Source organism: Peromyscus leucopus, chromosome 5 (genome assembly GCF_004664715.2).
Source record: "Peromyscus leucopus breed LL Stock chromosome 5, UCI_PerLeu_2.1, whole genome shotgun sequence".
NCBI lineage: Eukaryota > Metazoa > Chordata > Mammalia > Rodentia > Cricetidae > Peromyscus > Peromyscus leucopus.
Genome location: NC_051067.1, coordinates 85,329,545 through 85,352,501, shown reverse-complemented (window position 1 = coordinate 85,352,501; position 22,957 = coordinate 85,329,545). Strand labels below are relative to the sequence as shown.

At 41.2% G+C, this 22,957-nt stretch overlaps 2 protein-coding genes across 3 annotated transcripts in view; one reads left to right on the top strand and one right to left on the bottom strand.

Moving 5' to 3' along the window:
• The window catches only part of Ogfod1 (2-oxoglutarate and iron dependent oxygenase domain containing 1), a 71,749-nt gene that overhangs the window by 41,720 nt on the left and 7,072 nt on the right, over positions 1-22,957 (bottom strand). The gene's annotated exons all lie outside the window — the stretch shown is intronic.
• Nudt21 (nudix hydrolase 21) lies at positions 52-20,245 on the top strand. 2 transcript variants are annotated; one of them, XM_028871485.2, is made up of 7 exons: positions 52-318; positions 4,503-4,703; positions 5,425-5,488; positions 9,488-9,577; positions 16,539-16,614; positions 17,993-18,107; positions 19,998-20,245. In XM_028871485.2, the coding sequence occupies exons 1-7, from the start codon at positions 203-205 to the stop codon at positions 20,017-20,019; spliced, it is 684 nt and encodes a 227-aa protein (XP_028727318.1). In that variant the 5' UTR covers positions 52-202; the 3' UTR covers positions 20,020-20,245. The 2 variants fall into 2 exon arrangements, with proteins under 2 accessions (XP_028727318.1, XP_037061986.1); XM_037206091.1 differs by lacking the exon at positions 17,993-18,107.

Genomic DNA, 22,957 nt, shown 5'->3' with positions numbered 1-22,957 from the left:
GGCCGAATAGTCGTGGAGGAATGCCTCCCTACTTCCTGCCGCCAGAGCCATTCACTTCCGGTGTGCGTTCGCCTCCTCTTGCTGTCGACTGTTAATGGCGGGCGGCGGGTGCTGAGCGGGACGCAGATAACCGCTGTCCGCCCGGCGGACGTCTCCCCTGGCCCCCGCTTCCTGCACGTCGCCAGTGTCGGAGCTGTTCAGCATGTCTGTGGTGCCGCCGAATCGCTCGCAGACGGGCTGGCCCCGGGGGGTCAACCAGTTCGGCAACAAGTACATCCAGCAGACCAAGCCCCTCACCCTGGAGCGCACCATCAACCTGTAAGTTCGGCGAGGCCCCGGCGGGCAAACCCCTCCCGAGCGGCCTCCCTCACCCCGGATGCGGGGTGGCCCTTTCGGCGTGCGCGCTTTCTTCTCTCCCAGGCCTCTTTCTGGCCCCCGATGTGGCAGTTTTCCTGTTTTTAAGGAGAGACTTTTTCCCCTTTCCCTTTATTCAGTCATGGTTAAAACCCACGTTTGCTTTGAATTAATCATAATGTGTATGTTCTTTCAGTCCATTGTTGGTGTTTTCTTTGCACATGTACTTGTTTTTTTTTTTTTTTTTTTTTTTTTGGTTTTTCGAGACAGGGTTTCTCTGTGTAGCTTTGCGCCTTTCCTGGAGCTCACTTGGTAGCCCAGACTGGCCTCGAACTCACAGAGATCCGCCTGGCTCTGCCTCCCGAGTGCTGGGATTAAAGGCGTGCGCCACCACCGCCCGGCAACACATGTACTTGTTTTTATTTGAATGAATAACTATAATTTTTGTAGAGTGTACATTTCTTTTACAGTAAGTTTTCCAGATTTACCTCTAACGGCCTAGAGGTTTTTTTCTTTAAATGTTGTGTAGTATTCCATCAAGTGACCACATTTTATTCATTTTCGTGCTGTCCGGTCCATGTCTTGTCTACCGAAGTGACATTATCATCGCAGGCACCCAGTGGACCTAGACTGAGAGTACACACTCTGTCTGGTGTTCTTTGGGACTGTTAGAGGTACCTACATGTTGCCCAGGGAGCCTATTTGTGGGCTGGTTTGGTTTTTAACACGCCTTTCTCTTAAGCAAATCATTGCTTTTCGAGTTCTCTCTCAAACCAAGTTTTGCTGTAGCAAGAAATTGAGTTTGGGATATAGCTTACTCAGTATTTGGCATCCCACTGCCCAGTGTGGAGCTGATTCTAATGGAAGAAAGTGACCAGTTTAGGCTGGTTGTTTGTTGAAAAAGTGCAAGACTTTGCTGGTAGTGGTGTTTTGGTGTTTCTCACTTTCATATTCAAATAAATGAACTTTTCCTTCGTGGTAGTGGCGCATGCTGGATCTCAGTGAGTTTGAGGCCAGCCTGGTCTGCAGAGTGAGTTGGAGGACAGCCAGGACTGTTTTACAGAGAAACCCTATCTTGAAAAACAAAAAACAAAAAACAAAAAACAAAACAAAAAAAAAAAAGTAAAGAGAAAAAAAGAAAGATTACTATTATTAGTTTTGGCAAAACAAGTACCGTCTTGGTAACAAAATAGGAGGTTTATAAAATCTGCATATAGCTGATAGTTGTGTCTATGCAAATTAACTTTTGTACCAAAATACATAGTAGCACTTCAGTTTCCTGTCACATAAATACTTACAGGATTTCTATGAGCCAGCCGGCAGTGGTGGTGCACACCTTTAATCCCAGCACTCCGGAGGCAGAGGCAGGTGGATCTCTGTGAGTTCAAGGTCAGTCTGGTCTACATACAGATCGAGATCCAGGAAAGGCACCAAAACTACACAGAGAAACCCTGTCTCAAAAAACCAAAAAAAAAAAAAAAAAAAAAAGAGAGATCCTGTGAGCTGGGCAGCGGTGGTGGTGCACACCTTTAATCCCAGCACTTGGGAGGCAGAGGCAGGCGGATCTCTGTGAGTTCGAGGCCAGCCTGGTCTACAGAGTGAGTTCCAGGACAGGCTCCAAAGCTACAGAGAAACCCTGTCTTGAAAAACAAACAAACAAACAAACAATTCCTACGAAATGGAGAAGGCAAGAAGGCAAGTGCTCTTTAAAAAAAATGAACGAGCATGGGAGGGTTTTGCTAACTGGTAGACAGTTTGCTTAGTGTGCACAGACCCCGGATTCATCTCCAAGCACCTCAAAAAGTAAAAACTGAAAGCACAAGTTCCGTATTACTTCAGTGATAAGCCAGGACCACGGGTTTTATATATACTTTCCTTGATTCCTGGATCAGGCGACTGTGTAGAATTGTTGAAATGGATGTGCTTTCAGAGATGTTTTACAGGTGATCATGTTACTTTTCACTTCCCGTGTAAATGCAGTGTTGAGAAATAGATTGCTGTGAACTTGAGTTCTCGGGGGTGAACTATCTATTAAATGGTAAATCTTTGTTTCTGCAGTGTATTTCCATTTAGGGAAACCTGGTTGGGTGCTTTTGTAACACAGTGTGCATACACAATGTACACTGTACTTTGAGATGCCCACAGTATGATGTGGAGAATATGTTCTGTGTCCGGCTCAGATTTCACAGCCTTCGGAAATGCTAATGTTTCCTTCCACTGATATCTTGTGATGTAGGAGATAGCCCTTGCAACAGAAATGTATTGTAGTTGGTCTTAATTCTTTCATTTTTCTTTCTTTTTTTTGGTTTTTCGAGACAGGGTTTCTCTGTGTAGCTTTGCGCCTTTCCTAGAACTCACTTGGTAGCCCAGGCTGGCCTCGAACTCACAGAGATCTACCTGCCTCTGCTTCCTGAGTGCTGGGATTAAAGGCTTGCACCACCGCCGGCTTAATTCTTTCTAATGCCGGCAGAAAACCAAATGTTAACACATTTAAAGCATTGTGCAGTACATAAAGCTATGTGTAGTAACTTTTTCCTAATAATGATGGTTATTAGACTATTTGTAATCTTTAAAGACCCCTGAAAATGGTATATTCTCAGTATTTTAGAGTTACTTTGTTTATGCTTAGAATTTGACTTTTGGAATTAATGTTTTTCTTTTGGTTACCTTGATTTCCCTTCTCAAGAACAACTGAGGAAAGTATGTAGTTGTCTATTAATATCAAGAGTTTTGTGTGTGTTGCATATGTATGCTATATGCATTCATGCAGATGTGTGCACCTGTGTGTGGGGTGTGTGTGTGTGTGTGTGTGTGTGTGTGTGTTTGCAGCATTTGTGACTGTATGGGTGTGCCTGTGCCCCAGCACACGTGTGGAAGTCAGGACAGTCTTGGGTTTCATTTCTTACTTTCCACCTTGTTTGAGAATAGGATCTCTCTCATGGGATCTACCATGGGATCTTGTGGGGCTACCATGCTCAGATTTGGTTTGTTTGGTGCTGGTTGGGTTTTGTCTGTTTTGGGGGGCGGGTTCTGGGGATTGACTTTAGGTCCTCAATGCTTGATAAGCATTTTTTTTTTTTTTTTTTTTTTTTTGATGAGATACTTTGGGATTAGCCATGTTCAATCAAAACATTCTTTCTGGGAAAAAAAAAAAACAACCTATAATCAAGGGTCTACAAGGTAGAATGTGTGATAAAATAAATGTGGATTTTAAAGTTTAAGGAAAATTTGCTCTTTACTAAGCAAGATGAAGTTTTTAACACTTTAGATCATCTTTTGAAATAGGGAAAAGAGGCTATTCAACTTAGCTGTGGGTGGGAAGAGTAAGCATACTGGTAGGGTAAATGCAGAAGTCTTAAGTAGGCTCAGTGGGAGAAAGAACAGGTCTAAGCCACTATGGTGGTGTATCCCAGCACTTGGGAGGGAAGGGCAGGCTGGTCTCTGTGGTCAAACCTGGCCTGGTCTTCCAAGTGAGTTCCAGGCCAACTCTGTTTCAAAAAACAAGCAAGCCAGAAGAAGAAAAGTTGATCTGTAAAGGAACTAGAAAAAATCTGAGTATTGCTTCCTGGGAGAAACAGAAAATAATTGGAGAGGGACCAGTGAGGTGACTCTTCAGGTGAGGTGCTTACTACCAAGACTGGTGATGTGAGTTGAATCCCCCGAACCCACAAGTTATCCTCTGACTCTGTACATGTGTCGTAGAACACCATGTGTACACGTGTACAAAACCACATTTTTTAATTAAGAAAGCAAGAGAGATACTGATAGACAGTGGTAGCTCAGCATATATGAGAAAAGAAATTAGCTGTCAGTGCCAGTTAGTTAATAGAAATTATAACTAGGTTAATTTGAAGAACCAGGTTGGTCATTTGGTGTCATGAAATGATTGAAAACCAGTATGGAACCTTAGGACAGTGTTGTCTGTGTTTGACATATGGAAGTTCTGGCTTCAAGAGTCCAGACAGCCGTAGTATTGTGATCTTTGCTGTCTCCGAGCTGGTTAGGAAGCTTTGGGCCGATCGCCATTGAGCACAATGTAGCTTTGACCACTGTTTTTTTTTTTTTTTTTTTTTTTGTATGTTATTTTGAACTGTCCTGGTAAATAAGACCATCTGTTCTCATGCTAAATGCTTGTCTTTGGTTCACAGGTACCCGCTTACCAATTATACCTTTGGTACAAAAGAACCCCTCTACGAGAAGGACAGCTCTGTTGCGGCCAGATTTCAGCGCATGCGGGAGGAATTTGATAAAATTGGGATGAGAAGGACTGTAGAAGGGGTTCTGATTGTACACGAGCACCGGCTACCCCATGTGTTATTGCTACAGTTGGGAACAACTTTCTTCAAATTGTAAGTAGTGTTAGAAATTAACAGCATGACAACTTGTAATAAAATGCAGCTTGAAACACAATTTTAGCCCTTATTTATTTAAACAAATACTGTGAAAGAGTCTTGAAAGATAACAGTCATGGTTAACAGTGTAGTGCTTGTTTCCTTTCCAAAGTAGAAATCTGCATGTTTTTATATATTGTTGATGTCCTTGAACTAGATCAGTCCCAGCTCAGTTTCTAGACCAGATGGTAACATTACTTAATGTGGTTGTTTTCATGCAGTTTAATCACTTGAGCCCATAACTCTTTAAATATTTACTTGTCCACTGATAAGATTGTGCCAAAAAGAAAGGCCTCAAAACTAAATTAATATTTTTGAAAAATGCACCATTCCACAGACCTAAAGAACGTAGTCTGTTCTCTGGGCATTTGCTAGAGTCCATTAATTATAACTTTCCTGTGAGGAGGCTGTGGTGGATTGCTGGCCAGTGACTGTGTTTATTTTTTATATATATTGGTTTTTCTGTTTAAAACTAGGATTGTATACGATGGTCTGGTACTTAACATTATGTGAACTTTTTACAGCACATCCCCTGCCTTTGGTCCTTGTTTGATTGCCTCTCGAATGGTACTGAAATAGGTCTTACTGAGTTACTTGATGGAAACAATGATCATTGTGTTCTTGCTATTATCCCCAAATTGTATTAAATTGAAAGCTGAAATTCTTAACCTTTTTACAGACCTGGTGGTGAACTTAACCCAGGAGAAGATGAAGTTGAAGGACTAAAACGCTTAATGACAGAGGTATTTTCCTGTTTAACTACTTCAATGATTTTATTTCCATCTGAATGCCACCGACTTTATAATTGAGTTTTCATATGTCTTATGAAAATAAGTTTAATTTGAATAGTTAGTAGTTAGTAAATATAACTTAAACCTGTATTAATATAATTTATTTATTAGTATATTTATTTTCTGCAAAATAAGTGTATCTAATTTTAGTGCTTGGGAAGCCGAGGCAGAAGTACCTTGAGTTCGAGACCACTTAGGCTACACAGTGAGATCTGTGCCAGCTGGGCCACAAAATGAGACCGTGTTGCTAAATAAAATAAAATAAAACAAAATATTGGGGTTGGGGATTTAGCTCAGGGGTAGAGTGCTTGCTAAGGCCCTGGGATCGGTCCTTGGCTCAAAAAAAAAATGCTGAAACAATAATGGTAAATTGCCTTTTGGTAGAGTTTTCACAAAAACCAGAGGAAACCTACTCACTTTTCCTCTGGTTCTCCTAAAAACTCTACCAACAAGTCAAGAGAAAGGTAACTTTTAAAAGCTATAGATTCAGGGGTATTTAAGGAAGACAAAATGAGACATTAGCAAAATTGTAAATAAAATAGTAACAGTAAGTTGGAAAGAGCTAGAAGGTATTTGAGCTCACCGTGACAGTTGGCAGAGACTGGCTCAGCAGGAGGGCAGCCCAGAATGCCGCACTGAAGAACAGCAGGAAGGCTGAGGAATTGCAGGTGCTAGGTTCCAGGGTCTGTGAGTCCATCCATGAGCTGGCTTGCTTGAATCTATAAAAGTTCTATTTATCTATCTACGTTGTTTTTTCCATTCGGTCCAGTTAAGCAGCAACTGACTGGTGACTGAGGCTGTAAGAATTGGATAAGCCAACACTTACCTGTAAAAGTTTAGGAGATGGGGAGAATATATGAAAGCTTTCATCCTAAACAATGAACAGTCTTTGAATCCAGCTGTGAAGGGGGTTGAGAGCATCTGTGCAGAGTGGAGCACAACAATAAAACAGAGAATGTTACTCTGTGCAGAAGGCTGCACATTTCTGCTCTGAAGACAGTGGCTAGTCCAAGAAAAAGTAGGTGATGTTATTTGGAGTCTTCTAAGGAAGGAGCATAGCGGTTACAAAACTCCTGCACCCTAGCAATGCCCATTATTTCACTGTGTTGCCCTTACTTGTGAGCAGATAATCATGCAAGCATCGCTGGCCTGTGAAGAAAGCTTTTTAAGAAAATAAGGCCTACGCCGGGCGGTGGTGGCGCACACCTTTAATCCCAGCACTCGGGAGGCAGAGGCAAGTGGATCTCTGTGGAGTTCAAGGTCTGCCTGGTCTACACAGTGAGTTCCAGGATAGCTCAAAGAGTCACAAAAATTAGGATTTTCTTGAGTAATAGAGGAGATGCTGTCTCTATGAAACAAGGGGCCATTTGAAAGACTTTAGCAAGGCTGGCAGGGTGGCTCAGTGAGTAAAGGTGCTTGCCACAAGCCTGGCAACCAGGGTTCTGTCTCAAGAGGAAGAAGAGAATTGACTCCCCAAAGTTGTCCTCTGATCTCCACATGTGCACTACACACTTGCCATGCACACATTGTGCAATAATAAAACTAAAAAAGAAAGTCAATGCCTTGGATCTCCCAGAAGTAATACAGGAAACTCAAAAATCTGAAGCATGCCTTCATAATTCTGAAAGGATACAATTTGCACACCAGAACTCTCTAATATAACTATAAAATACAGTGGGAGAAATAATTATCTTAACATTTGCAGAAATTTCAAAACTGTATTATCTCTTATACTCTTTCTCAGGAAACAATAGAGAAAGTTTGCTTCCAAGATGAAGGAATAAAGTAGGAGAGATGATACAATAATCAGAACATTAAGGTCTAGCCCTGAAGGAGAAAGGCCAAAGAAAACCCTCGTGTCCTAGCTGTGAGCTGGGCTATGTACAGAGAAGAGCAGTGTGATACAGAAAAGTGAAGCTAGATAATGATTGCTGTTTGAATTGAAAAGACATCCAAGCTCTCAGATAGTGTGGGAACAAATCTGTTGATAGCAGATGAAATGCAGCAGTAACTCTAGAGGATAGTTGTCCAATTTAATTATAGTTTACTAGTTGTTCTATTGTGAAGGTAGTCATTAATTTAAATACTGAATACTTATTTAATCAGATACTGATAATGGGAGGGTGATGGGGAAAAACATGAATGAACACTATGGTTTTAATACCTAAATTCTAATCTACAGTTGAGGGAGGTGAATCTGGTAAACATCCCCTCAGCCAAGTAATCATGATTCACATTAATGGGGAGTCATACTGATAGCAGGAGCCTTTGATGTGATTTGATTTGCTATAAGAATGGCCTTTTCCCTTTCGTCTTCCTTGCCAGAATCTGTAACTTCAGTCTCACTGAGAAATACTATACAAAATCCTGAGCAGTATTCCTCAAGCTACAGAACTATACTGTCTAGAGCAGTTCAGGGAAAGTGATGACCACATGTATTGTATCTTAGATGGGATCCTGGGCCTGAAATGGGACATTGGATACAGAATTAGAGACTGAAAACTGTATGGGTTTCTTCGGTATAGTATTGATTCATTAGTTTAACAGATATGCTATACTGATATTAGATGGTAACAGTAGAGGAAAGGTGTAGGCATTATGGGGAGTTCCTGGCTCATCTTTGAAAGGTTTCTTAATATGTAAAACTATTCTAAAACAATTGAAAAATAAAAAGAATACTTTTAAACGTAGAGGCAAATATTGGGAAAACAACTAGGAGCTGTGTTGTAGCCAGTTAGGAGTAAGTGAAACAGGACAGTTGATTGCTTACTCACTCTGAACTTCCGTAGAGCCATTTTTGACCAGTGAAATGGGTAGAACATAACTTTTAAGTTTACTTACATTATGGTATGATTGTTTGCATTTATGTGTGTATGTACACCACATGTGTGCCTGGTGCCCTCAGAGGTCGGAAAGATGGAGATAGATTCCAAGAATTGGAATTACAGATTGTTGTGAGTCACCATGTGGGTGCTGGGAACCAAATCCAGGTCTTCTGAAAGAGCAGTCAGTGCTCTTAATCACTGAGCCATCTCCAGCCTGAATCTAACTTGATCAAAATGAGTTCATGTTATATTACAAAGATTAGTAATGGGATTTTGTGAGACTGGAATATATACATTCTTGTAACTTTAGGTAGATTATTTGTAGAAATGATAGTTGATTCTAAAAAATCTGTTGTGTGCTATTTTTCTGATGTTAACTGGTCATCTTTGATTTTTCCATGCATAGCCAAAGCAAAGGACAGATTTTTTTTTTTTTTTTAATTTTATTTTACAATACCATTCAGTTCTACATATCAGCCACGGGTTCCCCTATTCTCCCCACTCCCACACCCTCCCCTTACCCCCAGCCTACCCCCCATTCCCACCTCCTCCAGGGCAAATCCTCCCCCGAGGACTGCGATCAACCTGGTAGACTCAGTCCAGGCAGGTCCAGTTGAATTGTTGATTTTTTTTTTTTTTTTTTTTTTTTTTTTTTTGGATTTTTCAAAACAGGGTTTCTCTGTGTAGCTTTGCGCCTTTCCTGGAACTCACTTGGTAGCCCAGGCTGGCCTCGAACTCACAGAGATCTGCCTGGCTCTGCCTCCCGAGTGCTGGGATTAAAGGTGTGCGCCACCACCGCCCGGCAGGACAGATTTTTTGAGACAGGGTCTCACCATGTAGCCCTGCTAGCCCAGAGCTTGCTTTGTAGATTGAACTCACAGAGATCCTCCTGCCTCTGTCTCCTGAATGTAGGATTAAAGTAGGTTGATACTAGATTTTGAACTAATCTTGTCTATCTTGACAGATTGAAATGGGTAATACATTGCAGAGAAGAGATCTATCAGGAAGACACTAGCTGACTGATGTCTCTGTTAGGAGTATCACTGGACTAAAAATAGTCTCTACCACAGAAAGGTATTGTTACGTGTGTGTATTTAGTTTACTCACTGTATTGTACTTTCCACAGATACTGGGTCGTCAAGATGGCGTCCTGCAGGACTGGGTCATTGATGACTGCATTGGTAACTGGTGGAGACCGAATTTTGAACCTCCTCAGGTCAGTGTTCAGTTGTGTGAACCAGGCATTTGGTTAAGCAGAAAGCTCACTTAATTCCAGACTTTAAAAAGATCAGGGCCAGCAAGATGGCTCAGCAGGTAAAGGTACTTGATGCCAAGCCTTAGGAACTTGAGTTGGAACCTTGTAACTCACATGATGGAAGCAGAGGATCAATTCTCTTAAATTGTTTTCTGACTTCTACATGCATGCTGTGGCATGTATACATATACACACACACACACACACACACACACACACACACAAAATAAGTAATTTTTAGAAATGAAAAATAATCAAAGTAGACCATGGCTTCCCATTTCTCATTTCCTTAATTTTGATTTAAAAAGCATTTTCAAAACCAAACAGCTTGCTGGACAGTGGTGATGCACACCTTTAGTCCCAGCACTTGGTGACAGAAGCAGGCAGATTTCTGTGAGTTCAAAGCCAGACTAGTGTACACACAGAGTTCCAGGACAGCCAGGGCTGTTACACTGAGAAACCTTGTCTCAAAAAACAAACAAAACCAAAACCAACACCAAACAGCTTTTCCCTTTCATGTGTATGAGTGTTTGCCTGTGTGTGTGTATATGTGCTTGATGCCCAAGGAGATAAGAGAGAGGATTGGATCCCCTGGAACTGGAGTGAGGATGGTCCTTAGGTACCACATAGGTGCTGGAAACTAACCCCCACCCACAAAACAAATGGAAAATTTCTAAAATTAAAAAAGATCAAAGTAGACCTTGACTTTCAATTTCTCTTTTTTAACTCCTTAATTTAGATGTAGGAGACATTAACAAACCAAGCAGCATCTCCTCCTCCTATTTTTGTGTATGTATTTATATTGAATGCGCTGTATAACGAAGTCTGGCCTGGCACTGCTCTCCTACGTCTAGCTCCAAAGTGTTGGGACTACAGAAGTGCACAGATAGTAAACCACAGTTTCAGGGTGGTACTGTTGGTTGTTTTCTTCTTTTTTGGGGGTGTGGGGAATTGAACTAGGCCTTATGAATGCTTGGCCCACCGCTTTCCTTTTGAAAGAAATTTTAACATGCAAAAGTGGAATTGCAGCAGTAAATAAAATTCACCTTAAACAGCAATTCATGGTGAAACATTTTTCATTACCTCCCTCTTCCTCCTGCTGCTGCTGCTGCTGCATCTTCCTGTCCTCACCATGGACTCCCCCGCCCCATCCCCCCAGACAGGGTTTCTCTGTAACAGTCCTGGACGTCCTGGAACTCGCTTTGCGACCAGGCTGGCCTCAAACTCAAGAGATCTTCCTGCTGCCTTCCTAGTGCTGGGATTAAAGGTGTGCACCACCATGGACTATTTTGAAATAAATACTAGGTATCATTTCAATTGTGAATATTTTAGTGTGAATTGTAAAAGGTAAGGATTTTATTTTATAAAAAGATGGCAGCCAGGCAGTGGTGGCAAACGCCTTTAATCCCAGCACTCGTGAAGTAGAAGCACTCGTGAAGTGGATCTCTGTGAGTTCGAGGCCAGCCTGGTCTACAAAGCGAGTTCCAGGACAGGCTCCAAAGATACACAGAGGAACCCTGTTTGGAAAACAACAAACAAACAAACAGATGACAGTGGAGACTAGAGAGGTGGTTCAGGGGTTGTGAACACACACACTGTTCTGGTGGAGGACCAGAGTTCCATCCCCAGAATATATCTTAGGTGGTTCACAACTACCTGTAACTCCAACCTCAGGGGATCTGACACCTCTCACCTCTGTGGGCTCCTGTGCCCATGTGTACAGACACATGCATACACATAATTAAAAATAATGAAAGTAAAAGGATGGAGAGATGGCTCAGCAGTTAGAAGCACTTGCTGCTCTTGCAGAAGACCAGAATTAGTTCCCAGCACCCACAAGGTAGTTCACAACTGTCTATAACTCCACTTCCAGTGGATCATACCCCTTCTGGCTTCTGAAGATATCAGGCACACAGTTAATTTCTTTAAGGGAGTCTTTAGTAAAGTGGTCTGTGTTTGGGACAGTGTGAATACATTGACTTTCCCAGTGCTCATTCCCAAAGACCTTGGTGTGTGTGTGAGAGAGAGAATGTGTGTTTCCCCATAGAGCAGGTGCCTAGTGTCTGGACTCCCAGGGGATCACCCACAGCGAGAGACTGGTGGTGGACATAAAGCCACACGGCCAGCATGTACATTGGAGGAGAGTCTGGCTGTCTTAGTTAAGTAAATAGCTTGTTTTATCTTAAAACTGAAGCAGAGCTTCCTTGTACTTAAGGACAGTTCTAAGTCCTGGGTCCTCTGGAGGACATTCAAGTAGATGAAGTGATACATAGCTTTTACAAGTCCTGCTTTTGAAAAACGGCTGTGTGGAAAAGTTTCTTCATAAATGTATGAATGAATGAATGAATGAATGAATGAATGAATGAATGAATTAAATAATAAATAAATAAATAAATAAATAAATAAATAAATAAATAAATAAATAAAAAGCTGGGAATGGGACCTAGGGCCTTGTGCATGCTATATAAGTATTCTACCACTAAGCTGCATTCCCAACATAAGAAAATACAGTCATTATCATACTAAAGCAATCTCATCAAATATATAATCACTATTTTCATATATCCTGATTTTTTTGCCTTTTTTTTTTTTTTTTTAAGGCTGGGTCTCTTTATGTAGTCCTGGAACTTGCTATGTCGATTGGACTGGCCTTGAGCTTACAGAAGTCTTCCTGCCTCTGCCTTCCAAATGCTGTGATTTAAAGCATGTGCCTATGTCTTAGGGTTTCTATTGCTTCGATGAAACACCATGACCAAAGAGCAAGTTAGGGGAGGAAAGTTTATTTGGCTTACACTTTAGCATTGCTGTTCATCATTGAAGGAAGTTAGGACAGGAACTCAAACAGGGCAGGATCCCAAAGGCAGGAACTGATACAGAGGCCACAGGAATGCTGCTTACTGGCTTGCTTCACATGGCTTGCTCAGTCCACCTTATAGAACCCAGGACCAACAGCCCAGGGTTGACACCACCCACCATGGGCTGGGTCCTCTCTCATTGATAACTGAGAAAATGCCTTACAGCTGGATCTGAAGGAGGCATTTCCTCAACTGAGGCTCCTTCCTCTGATAACTAGCTTGTGTCAAGTTGACACACAAAACCACCCAATATAGCCACCATGCTTGTCTGTCCTAATTATTTCTGTATGTTTTTGTATTTGCTTAAATTAGGATAGTGTCATGTTTCTTACATTTACAGGGTTGTTAGCCCTTTTTTCCTACCCTATAAATCATTTTGAATGAAAATAGGTGGTCTTGTGTTTGCATTGCCAATAGGATCCATGTATTATTGGAACACATGTTCCTTTTAAATGTTCCATATATTGATAAATCTGTTGATTGGATCTGGCCTCCGTTAATGGGGCAAAGGGAGCAAACAAGGTAAGCTAGTGCGTTGCTGCTATGTAACAGACTACAGGCTGAACATTTCTAACGCAAACATCTGAGATCCAGAGGCTTTGGTTGACATGAAAAGGTTTTGGATCTTATAATTTTGGACTTTTAAGTTGTGAATACTCATGAGTGTAAATATTCCAGAGTTTACAAAACTCCAGAATTGGAAGCACTTTGATCTTCTGTCTTTCTAATAAGGGATACTCTATCTCCAAATTTAGTAGCCTACGACAATAGATACTTATTAACTTGGAGTTTTCAGAACCTCATGAAGTCACAGACTCTTAGCTGGGACTACATCATGAAGCAGATCGGGACAAGGATCTAATCCCTAATTCACATGTATTCAGACTTTCTTAGCTAGTAGACTAGAGTCTTCAGGTTTTGCCAGTTGTTGATAGAGCTAGCTTCCCAGAGTTTTTTTTGTCATCTTCAAAGGAGAACTCCCTTGAAGACAGCTACCTTCCCTAGAGCATGTAATTGAAAAGAATGTAAGAAATGATGTCAGGGAGTGCCCTAGAGGGAAGCTGTGGTCAGTTAGCTTCCTGGTCTTGGCAGTGGTAAATGATCACTTCTGTATTCTATCTGTCACACTCTGGTCAATAGTGGGAGAGAGTCCATCAAGTTGTGAATTTGGAAGACCTGTATGTTTGGAACATCTTGAATGCTGGCCTCCATAAGATGTGGTTTGTCCTGTTCAGGTCTCATACTGTCTGGATGGGTGTGGTGGCCCATGCTTGTTTAAATCCTGCTACTTGCGTGGCAGAGGCAGGTGGATATCTGTGAGTTCAAGGCCAGCCAGGTATGCACAGGAGTGCCAGGTCAGCTAGTGCTCACAGTAGTGAGACTTTGTCTCAAAGGAGATATAAAATTTTTTTATACTATTTGGTTGTTTTTTGTAATGATAACAGCTCGTTGATGATGGTTTCCTATAGTCATGAAATCACTGGAGATGCGTTTCTTGTACACAGAGAAACAACCTCACAGTTATTTGGTTACTCTGGGGTATATGGTTCTAAAGGAAATAGTAGCTGCTGCTTTTCCTTCCTTAAGTTTTCAGAATGCATTCATCCTTCAAAGATATATTATGGGTGAGTAGGACAGATGTGGATACAGATTGCTTGAGAGGTGAGACAGGAAGTATCAAAGTATAGAGAGAGGGGGACCAGAAGCAGCCCATGTTAAAAAATAAATAAAAAGCCGGGCATGGTGGTACATAACTACAATGTCAGTATTCTGGTAGTAGAGGCAGAAGGCTAAGGAGCTCATGGCCAGTCTTAGCTACATACTGAGTCCAAGGCCATCTCCAGCAACATGAGACCCTGTTTCAATAAAACAAAAACCAACAACAACAAGAAACACCAGAGCAAAGCCAGACAGCACCACATAATAGTATTGATCTTACTGTAGCCATGAGCAGCTAGATTAATACTGCTAAGGGCTGTCAAGGAACCAGTGTTGAACATCTCCAAATTGTCAATCAGAAAGATAGAAATTCAGGGACTCCTCCCTTTGGGTAGGGCTTGAATGGATTCCCTACAGTTTCATGAGTTGAAAAACTTTACAGACTCCAGAAAAGCTTGGAGGCTTTTGGAAAGCAGAGTTGAAACTATGAGAGCAAGGAGCACATTTCCTGTTACTTCCAAATATGCCTGGCTAAGATCGGAGGGGGAGGACATGAACACCTCATTACTCTGTCACTATGACCACATGAACTTAAGTACATTTGCTGTATTAATTCTGTTATAATGATTGATAATGTTATTGATGCTCAGATTTTCATACATTGGCTAGTAAGGCGCCATCTTAAAGTTGGACCTTAATTCATTGGACAGATCAAAAGTCCTTTATTGGAGAGCTTCTTTTCATAACAGTGTGTTCCAGGTCAAGTGTTACACAATATTGCCAGCAAAAGATGTTCTGTCCTCTCCTGACTGCCTCATGTAGCTAAGGACGAGCACACAGGGCTCTGTGGATGCTGGTGTTCCTGAGAATTGTCACAATACATTTGTGTTCTAGCTTTAGGAAGCAAAGTTTCATACACAGATGGTGAAGTTACTATTTCAAAGATAAACAACAATTATTCTAAATGGGCTTTGGTTTCTTGGACATTCCTTGATCTAATTGGAAGTAAAGTGCTCAGTGATAACTTGGAAGTCTTCCTGGTTGGTTTCTGAATACCCTCCTTTATCTCCTCACTATGGCTCACTGAAGCCTAAGGTTGGCCCTGGAAGTAAGGATGTAAGTCAAGTGCTGTGTTTATTTAGTTTTAGCCAGCTTGCCTGCTTTCATTGGGTGTCATTGTGGAAAGGTGTATCATGTCCTTGTTTCAGTCTTTTCATGGAAACTGCACTGGCTTAGTGTTAGGACCAGGACTGGAGGAGAACAGTCTTTCAGAAAGGGGCAGCTGCAGATAGAAGGAAATTACTTTGTTTGGCCATGATTTGTTGAATTGAAGCAGAGGTGTTTCATTGAACTCCTTCTCACCTCTTTATCCCTCCACTGTTAATATTCTGGTTTTCATGTAGACCTCTAAAACCTGGGATAGTTGCTTCATTTGTACTTTAGGGGTAGTGCTGGTGTGTAATTATCCTAACTTCAGTACTGGTTGGGTGCCAGTGAGGAATAGAGAATATGGCGTAAGCAGTAGACTGTTGTAATGACTTAAGGATTGAATAGATGCAGTGTCAGTGTGGCGTCACTCAACTGGGTGTTCTTGGGCAGCCATGGCCTTTAGCCCACTCTCCCTGTATGTCTCTTTTCAGCCCTTTGTAAGTCCTCTGCCCTCAAATACAACTCCAAAAGGAAACAGATTTCTGAATATATTGTTGGAGAACTTGGGGGAGATTTGTGTAATACAGACATGGTAAAGGAAGGAAAAAGTCTTATCTTAACACCCCCCCCCATGTCAAATTGTTGTCAGGCAGTAGTTTCCTCAGTTCTTTCTATCCCTTGAGTTTTTCTAAACATTTGCATCTTACCCAGCAGTTAAGACTCGCTCAGCCGGCAGAACTCCACTTAGCTCATCTTGTGTTCTTAAAGCATGTGCCATGTGTATGGTGGGGGAGTAGGAGGAAGGGACAAAGAGCACCTTGTCAAATATCTCAAAGACTGTCAGGTTTTCATGGAGTAAACATGGCCACATCAGGATTCTAGAGCATTTTAGTGACACTTAAAAATGGCAGCAGCAACTTTTGTTAAAACCAAAATTTGATTGTTGTAAATTTCTCCAGTCATACATTCTTTGAGTGTTTTACTTGAATGACTGATGGATTTATTGCTTGTTAGTTCATGGGTGAAGGCACTTGATGTGTCTGTTATGTAGGTGTTCAGTGCGGAAGGGAAGCCAGACAATAGTGCCACGGTAAGTGTACTGGAAAGTGTACACAAGAGAACAAGTGAAGCCATGGCATGTGTGTTACAGTAAGACTGAGTTAGGATATGAGGATAGTGGAGAGCTTGATAATTAAGACATGAGGTATAAAGAATAGTGATGCTTGAAGCCTACAAGTTATTCTCATTTTCTGTTTTAGTATCCATATATTCCTGCACATATTACAAAGCCCAAGGAACATAAGAAGTTGTTTCTGGTTCAGCTTCAAGAGAAAGGTAAGGCATTTATTTGTCTGGAAGACAGCCATTAAAAGCTCTTGCAAAGCTCTCCTCTCCTCGTCTTCTCCGTTTTCCTTGACTAGCTTTAGGTTCACTGTAGGACTGAAAACATATCACACTCAGGCAAAAAAGTCTTCAGGCCTGTTAGGTTTTAACAAGTAACTGTTCCACCCCAACATCCTATCCCCACCCCACTCCCCAAAAAGCAAAACAAACCAACCCGAGATCTCACACCTAGACTGGCCTTGAAGTCTTGACCCTAACACCTTCCCTCTCGAGTGCTGAGGTGACAGGCTTTCGCGGCCACCCTTGGCTTTTGGTTTTTGTTCTTTTATATTGAGACAGGTTCTTGCCTCCAGATCAGTCAAATCAACCTTTCTCTTTGATTTGTTTTAATTATATGTAGGGGTGTGTGTGTGTGTGTATGTGTGTGTGTGTCTGTCTGTCTGTCTGTCTGTGCACTCATGAGTGCTGGGGTGGGAACTAAACTCCAGTCCTCTGGAAGAACAGCATTGCTCTTAGCTGCTGAGTCATTGTCAACCTGCCTGACAGCCTGCCCCTTCCCTCACTTCCTTCTCCCTCGCTCCCTCTCTGACTGTGAGTATCCTTAGGAATACTGTCATTGACCTGAGCTCACCAATTACTCTAAACTGGCTGTCCACCTGTCTCCACTTTCCTGGCACCAGGATTACAAACACACACAGCTTATGGGTTTTGGGAGTTGAACTCTGTTCCTCATACTTGGAGGGCAAGCCTCCAAATCTTGATCTTCCTGCTTAGCCTCTGAAGTGCTGGAACTGTCACAACACCTGGCTCCATTTCTTAACATGGTTTTATATGAGAATTAAAAATGAAATTACAATTCCTGGCCAATTCTCATCTTTTTAAGTTGTTTATGGCATTTCTCTCGAGAGGATGAGTTTTGAATATATGTCCATAATCTCTAGAAGACACAGATAACCCAAAATGATTTTTCTTTAAAAGTTTTTCTCAGGACTGGGGAGATAGTTCAGGTAAAGTGTTCACTGTGCAAGATTCAGAACCTGAGTTTGGCTCTTCAGCACCCATGTAAAGAGATGAGCATGGCGGTATACCTCTGTAACCCTAGACCGCTAGGCAGAGACAGGTAGAACCTGGGGGTTCTCTGGTCAGCTAGTCCAGCCCCAACAGTGAGCTCTAGGTTCACTGAAACTCAAAACATAAGGTGGGAAGTACTTGAGAAGACACCCTGATGGCAGTCTCTGGCCTTCACATGTGCTTGCATGAGCAAAGAGACACACATGTAAAATTGATTAGTTACGAAGTGGGAGTAAACATTAAGGAAACTGAATACTATGTTGTTGGTTTTTTTGTTGTTGTTGTTGTTGTTTTGTAGCTTTATTTGCAGTACCGAAAAATTACAAGCTGGTAGCTGCACCATTGTTTGAATTGTATGACAATGCACCAGGATATGGACCCATCATTTCTAGTCTTCCTCAGCTATTAAGCAGGTATGAAAAGTTGAACATTTCTGATAGAACTATGTAAAATATCTAATTAAAAATATTTGGAATCACTTGAGAAGTGTTAGTTCACAAATTTTAGGGCTTACAGAAAATAAAGACATTTGAAGGTTTTTGTTTGCTTTGTTTTTCCCCTTTCTGGTATAAGGTTTCTCTGGGTAGCTTTGGCAGTTCTGGAACTAGACCAGTCTGGCCTCGAATTCATAGAGATCTGCCTGCCCCTACTCCGAGTGCTGGGAGTAAAGGTGTGTGCCACCACTGCCCAGTCAATCAATGTATTCTTAAGTTGTATGAAATCGATAGATAAAATACAACTAAAAGTACCCTGAGACTGAAATTATGGCATGATGTTCTGATATTTATGCAGTGGTTCTTCCTCAGATCTGCTGTCTTCCACAGTTAAGTTTGCAGTCTATTCAAAGAGATGGTAAAACAGTCAATATTTAAAATATGACATGGTTGTCTATATAAAAGTAGAGATAATGAAATCTTTTAGTATAGTTTATTCTCTTTCTGTTTTTGGAACTTACTGTACTTAGGCCTGAATTGGCAAATGGGAGACAGTCCTATAATTTTATATGGAGTCTGAATTTTGAGGCAAATAGGATTTTTTGTTGGGGGGAGAGGGATTGTTTTGTTTTTCTACAGTATCTCTACACAGCCCTGGCTGTCCTGGAACTCACTCTGTAGACCAAGATGGCTGAGAACTTAGAGAGATCTACCTGCCTCTGTCTTGGAGTTCTGGGATCAAAGGCATGCGCCACCATGCTCCACTCGAGTATGCATTTTCAAAATGGATTTGTATGGTAGTATACTATGAGTTCAAAGCCAGCCTGCTCTACATAATGAGTTCTAGGCCAGCCAGGGTTATGTAGTGAGACCCATGTCAAACAACAAAAGGAAGAAAAGAATATGGATTGTATACTGAAGAGATGGCTTAGTTAAGAGTGTATACTGCTTTTGCACTGAGCTTAACTCCCGACACCCATGCTGGGCAGTTCATTACTGTCTGATGCCTCTGGCGCCTGTGCTCACAGGTGTGCACACAAACACTTGCACTCTCAAACTCTCGCACTTGCTTTTAGTTAAATCTTGTGGATTGTGCAGTTAGTGTTTGATTTGAATCCCACCTTTTTATGATTTATTTTCTGTTTTGTGTGCATTGGTGTTTTGCCTGCATGTCTGTGTAAGGGTGTCAAATCCCCTGCAGCTGGAGTTACAGAGAGCTGTGAGCTGCCATGACTGGACTAGGAATTGAACCTGGGTCCTCTGGAAGAGCAGCCAGTGCTTTAACTGCTGAGCCTCTCTCCTGCCCTTCTCAATACTTGCTGGTAGTAAAACTGTGGACAAACTCTTATACTGTGTGCCATATGCTTCATATGCTAATGAGGATGGTCGTTTCTTCATAGGACTATGGGAACCAAGTCAGATAACACATAAAGTACTTAGAACATAGTACCTGGAAGTGGTTAATCCATGTAGTTTTAACAGCACCCTAGTCATTGGCCTTTTTACTTTGCCACTAACCACCCTTCAGCTTTTGCTCCTCTGCTATATAGGCCTCTTGCTGTATCAGGTGCACATGAGCATATATCTGCACAGAGCAAAGGATTTGTCACAACTTTTTATGTCTTCAAGCAAATTTTGTAGTTCATAATTAACCAAATTTACATCCTTAATGTTTCTCGTGGTACGTATTCAGCTGCACTTCTGCAGTATATAAGCATGACTGATGAGAATAAGCTGTCTTAGTATAGAAATGCTAAACATGTTTAAGGAGGGGAGAAACGGCCAGGTAATTTCTTTCTTGTTTAAGGTGGAAATTGTATAATTAGTAGTGTTTTTAATAAACTTCTTTTTTTTTTTTTTTTAACTCAGGTTCAATTTTATCTACAACTGAATTCCTGCACACAGAAGTAAAGCCGTCTCTGTGAGCACAGCTTACACACACAGAAGAATTGTAGAGAATTTTTGTTTTCTCTTGTTCCCTAAATTGCCACCTCCTTACTGTTCAAAGAGTAAAATTAATATGAACTAGGTAGTGGTGTAAACATGTGACAGTGTTCATTAATTGTTTGTTCTATTCATACTTTTTTTGTACAACATTAAAGAAAGTGAACTTCCTATTTGTATTATTATTTGTAAGTTTCTCATTTAACTCTGAAAAGTCTTATAGTTGAGGATCCTTTTTTTTCATGCTTTAGACCGGGGAATGTTAAAACATGATTGTGGTTTAGATGAGTGGAACTTATGGGCCTTTTACTCCAACACTGCTAAATTAGGCATATAGTCTGAGACTTACAGGTGTTTGTAATGAGGGCTTTCCATTTCTCTGGGAAACTAAATTTATCTGATTAAGTCCAACGCACAGTGTGTACCAAACTAAACTCCAGTGAGTTCTGTTACAAAGAATCCCCACTTTATTATCTGATGAGTATATTTTATATAACTGTCTAGGCCTTACTTCACAAGTCAAAAGGCATTACACATTTGGGAAACCATTAAGATTAGGTAAGTTGAAAACCACTGGAATTGGTATAAAAAGGTCCATTTAGAACTCATCATTGCAGTATTTTGCTTTGTATAATGGAACAGTGATTATTTGCACTGCTGTGAATTGCTTATTGAGCATGACAACAATAACATCAGGTTTTAAACTCTCAGACAGTTACAGTTATGAGAATCTGAAGTGTTATATACATAATGATAAAAATTTTTATTTTTAGCAAGCAGTAAAGCTTTTCAAAAACATTTTAAAATAGGATAGGTATGGTGGTATACACACATGGCAGCCTAATGTTGGAGGATCAACAATTCCAGGATAGCTGAGTACCTAGCAAGTCCCTACCTCAAAACACAATACAGAGGAATAGTTTGAATCAATAGATTCTAGAGGTCAGGTCAGGTTTTGTCAGCCTAAGAGAAAATAGCAAATTTAAACTTCCAATACACTGCCCAATTAGGATGAAATAGGAAATAAAGTTTTAGGATAAAGATGGTTGGGTGTGGGCCATACACCTTTAATCTCAGCACTCCAGAGGCAAAGGCATGCAGACCTCTGAGTTCCAGGCCAGCCGTGGGTACATAGTGAGACCCTGCCTCAAAAAGAAAGCCAAGTTTGAAGGGCTGGGGAGTTGGCTTATTGGTTCAGAGCACTTGCTGCTTTTGCACAGGACTTGGATTTGGTTCCCAGCACTCACATGGCTCACAGCCATCTGTAACTCCAGTTCCAGAGCATCTGACACGGCTGACCTTGGGCACCAGACATGCATGAGGTCCGTATAAATACATGTAGGCAAAACACTTATAAAAATAAAAAAGAACAAAGGACTTGGCTGGTTGTGTCATTACTTATGGTTAACATAGTTGTTTATTACAGACTTATTGGTTGTAGGCTTAATGTCATGAAAGTCTTACAAGGTGTAGCAAGTCGTTAATAGGCAGAAATATGCTTGATTAGATCTCACATTTTTATGGTCTACCACAAGGCCTGTCTTCTGAATCCTGGGCAGTAGCAAATGTATGCCAATACAAAGTTCTCTGTTTAGCTTTGACATGTCAAGAGTGGCGGAGGAATTAAACTCATTCAAGTTTATTTAGCATCAAGTCAGCCCTGGCAGTGACTAATCATGCCCATGCTTCATTGTGGGTAAGCACTAGTCTACATGACCAAGAGTAACTGATTTCCTCTGAAAAGCCACTAGTTCCTTGAATACTCCTTTCCCTCAGGGACCAACAGTTGCTGCAGTGGTTTATGTTAGTATATTCCTAGTTTAGCATGGTTTTATTGATTAGAATCCAGCTAATCCTTCAGACTGGGGAAGGCAGACACGGATAGGTCGACTATGCTCATCTTCTGTGATTGGGCACTCAGATGCTACAGCACCTCAGTGTCACTGTTGCAGTCCTGGGAAGGTGGAGAGGAATTTTTTCTCATCTGTGATGGAGTGTGCTGGCAGCAGTTCTTAAGTTGAAGTCATCTGATTCAAATCTACTCCTGTCCCTTGTAACTTAAGCTTTGACCCAGAAATTCTTGGTCACTCCTTCCAACTCTAAGTGCTTGAACCAGCCACTGATATTCTGAGATCTTTGATTTACATTACCTGGTGTTCTAATCTTGGGATGTAAGGGAGCTAGTTTTAAACAAAGTTCCCATCACATAAAGTTTTAAAGCCTCTTGGTCAATTACAGTTGGATCCCAATACTCTTGTTTCCTGATGAACAGATGAATTAGAGGTATTCAAATTTCATGTGTTCTTTCAAGTATTCAAAAAGAGCCCAAGTGTCAAGGCTTTTTTGATGAGCCAGGTGGTGGTGGCGCATGCCTTTAATCCCAGCACTCGGGAGGCAGAGCCAGGTAGATCTCTCTGAGTTCGAGGCCAGCCTGGTCTACAGAGTGAGATCCAGGACAGGCACCAAAAATTTACACAAAGAAAAAACCCTGTCTCGAAAAAACTGAGGAGAAGGAAGAAAAGACTTTTCTGATATGTAGCATCACCCTCAGGATATAAATCTTGGAATGTCATTTTAATGATGTATATACTAAATGATGGAGAGTATCACACACACACACACACACACACACCCTTTTTTTTTTTTTTCCTTTTTCCTTTTTGGTTTTTCAAGACAGGGTTTCCCTGTGCCTTTGGAGCCTGTCCTGGAACTCAGTCTGTAGACCAGGTTGGCCTTGAACTCAAAGAGATCTACCTGCCTCTGTCTTCTGAGTACTGGGATTAAAGGTATGAACCCCTACTGCCCAACTGATGTTTTTTAAACTAATTTCTTACAGATGAAAGCACTCATATTATTTTCTCATTAATGCTAGTAGTAAATGCTCT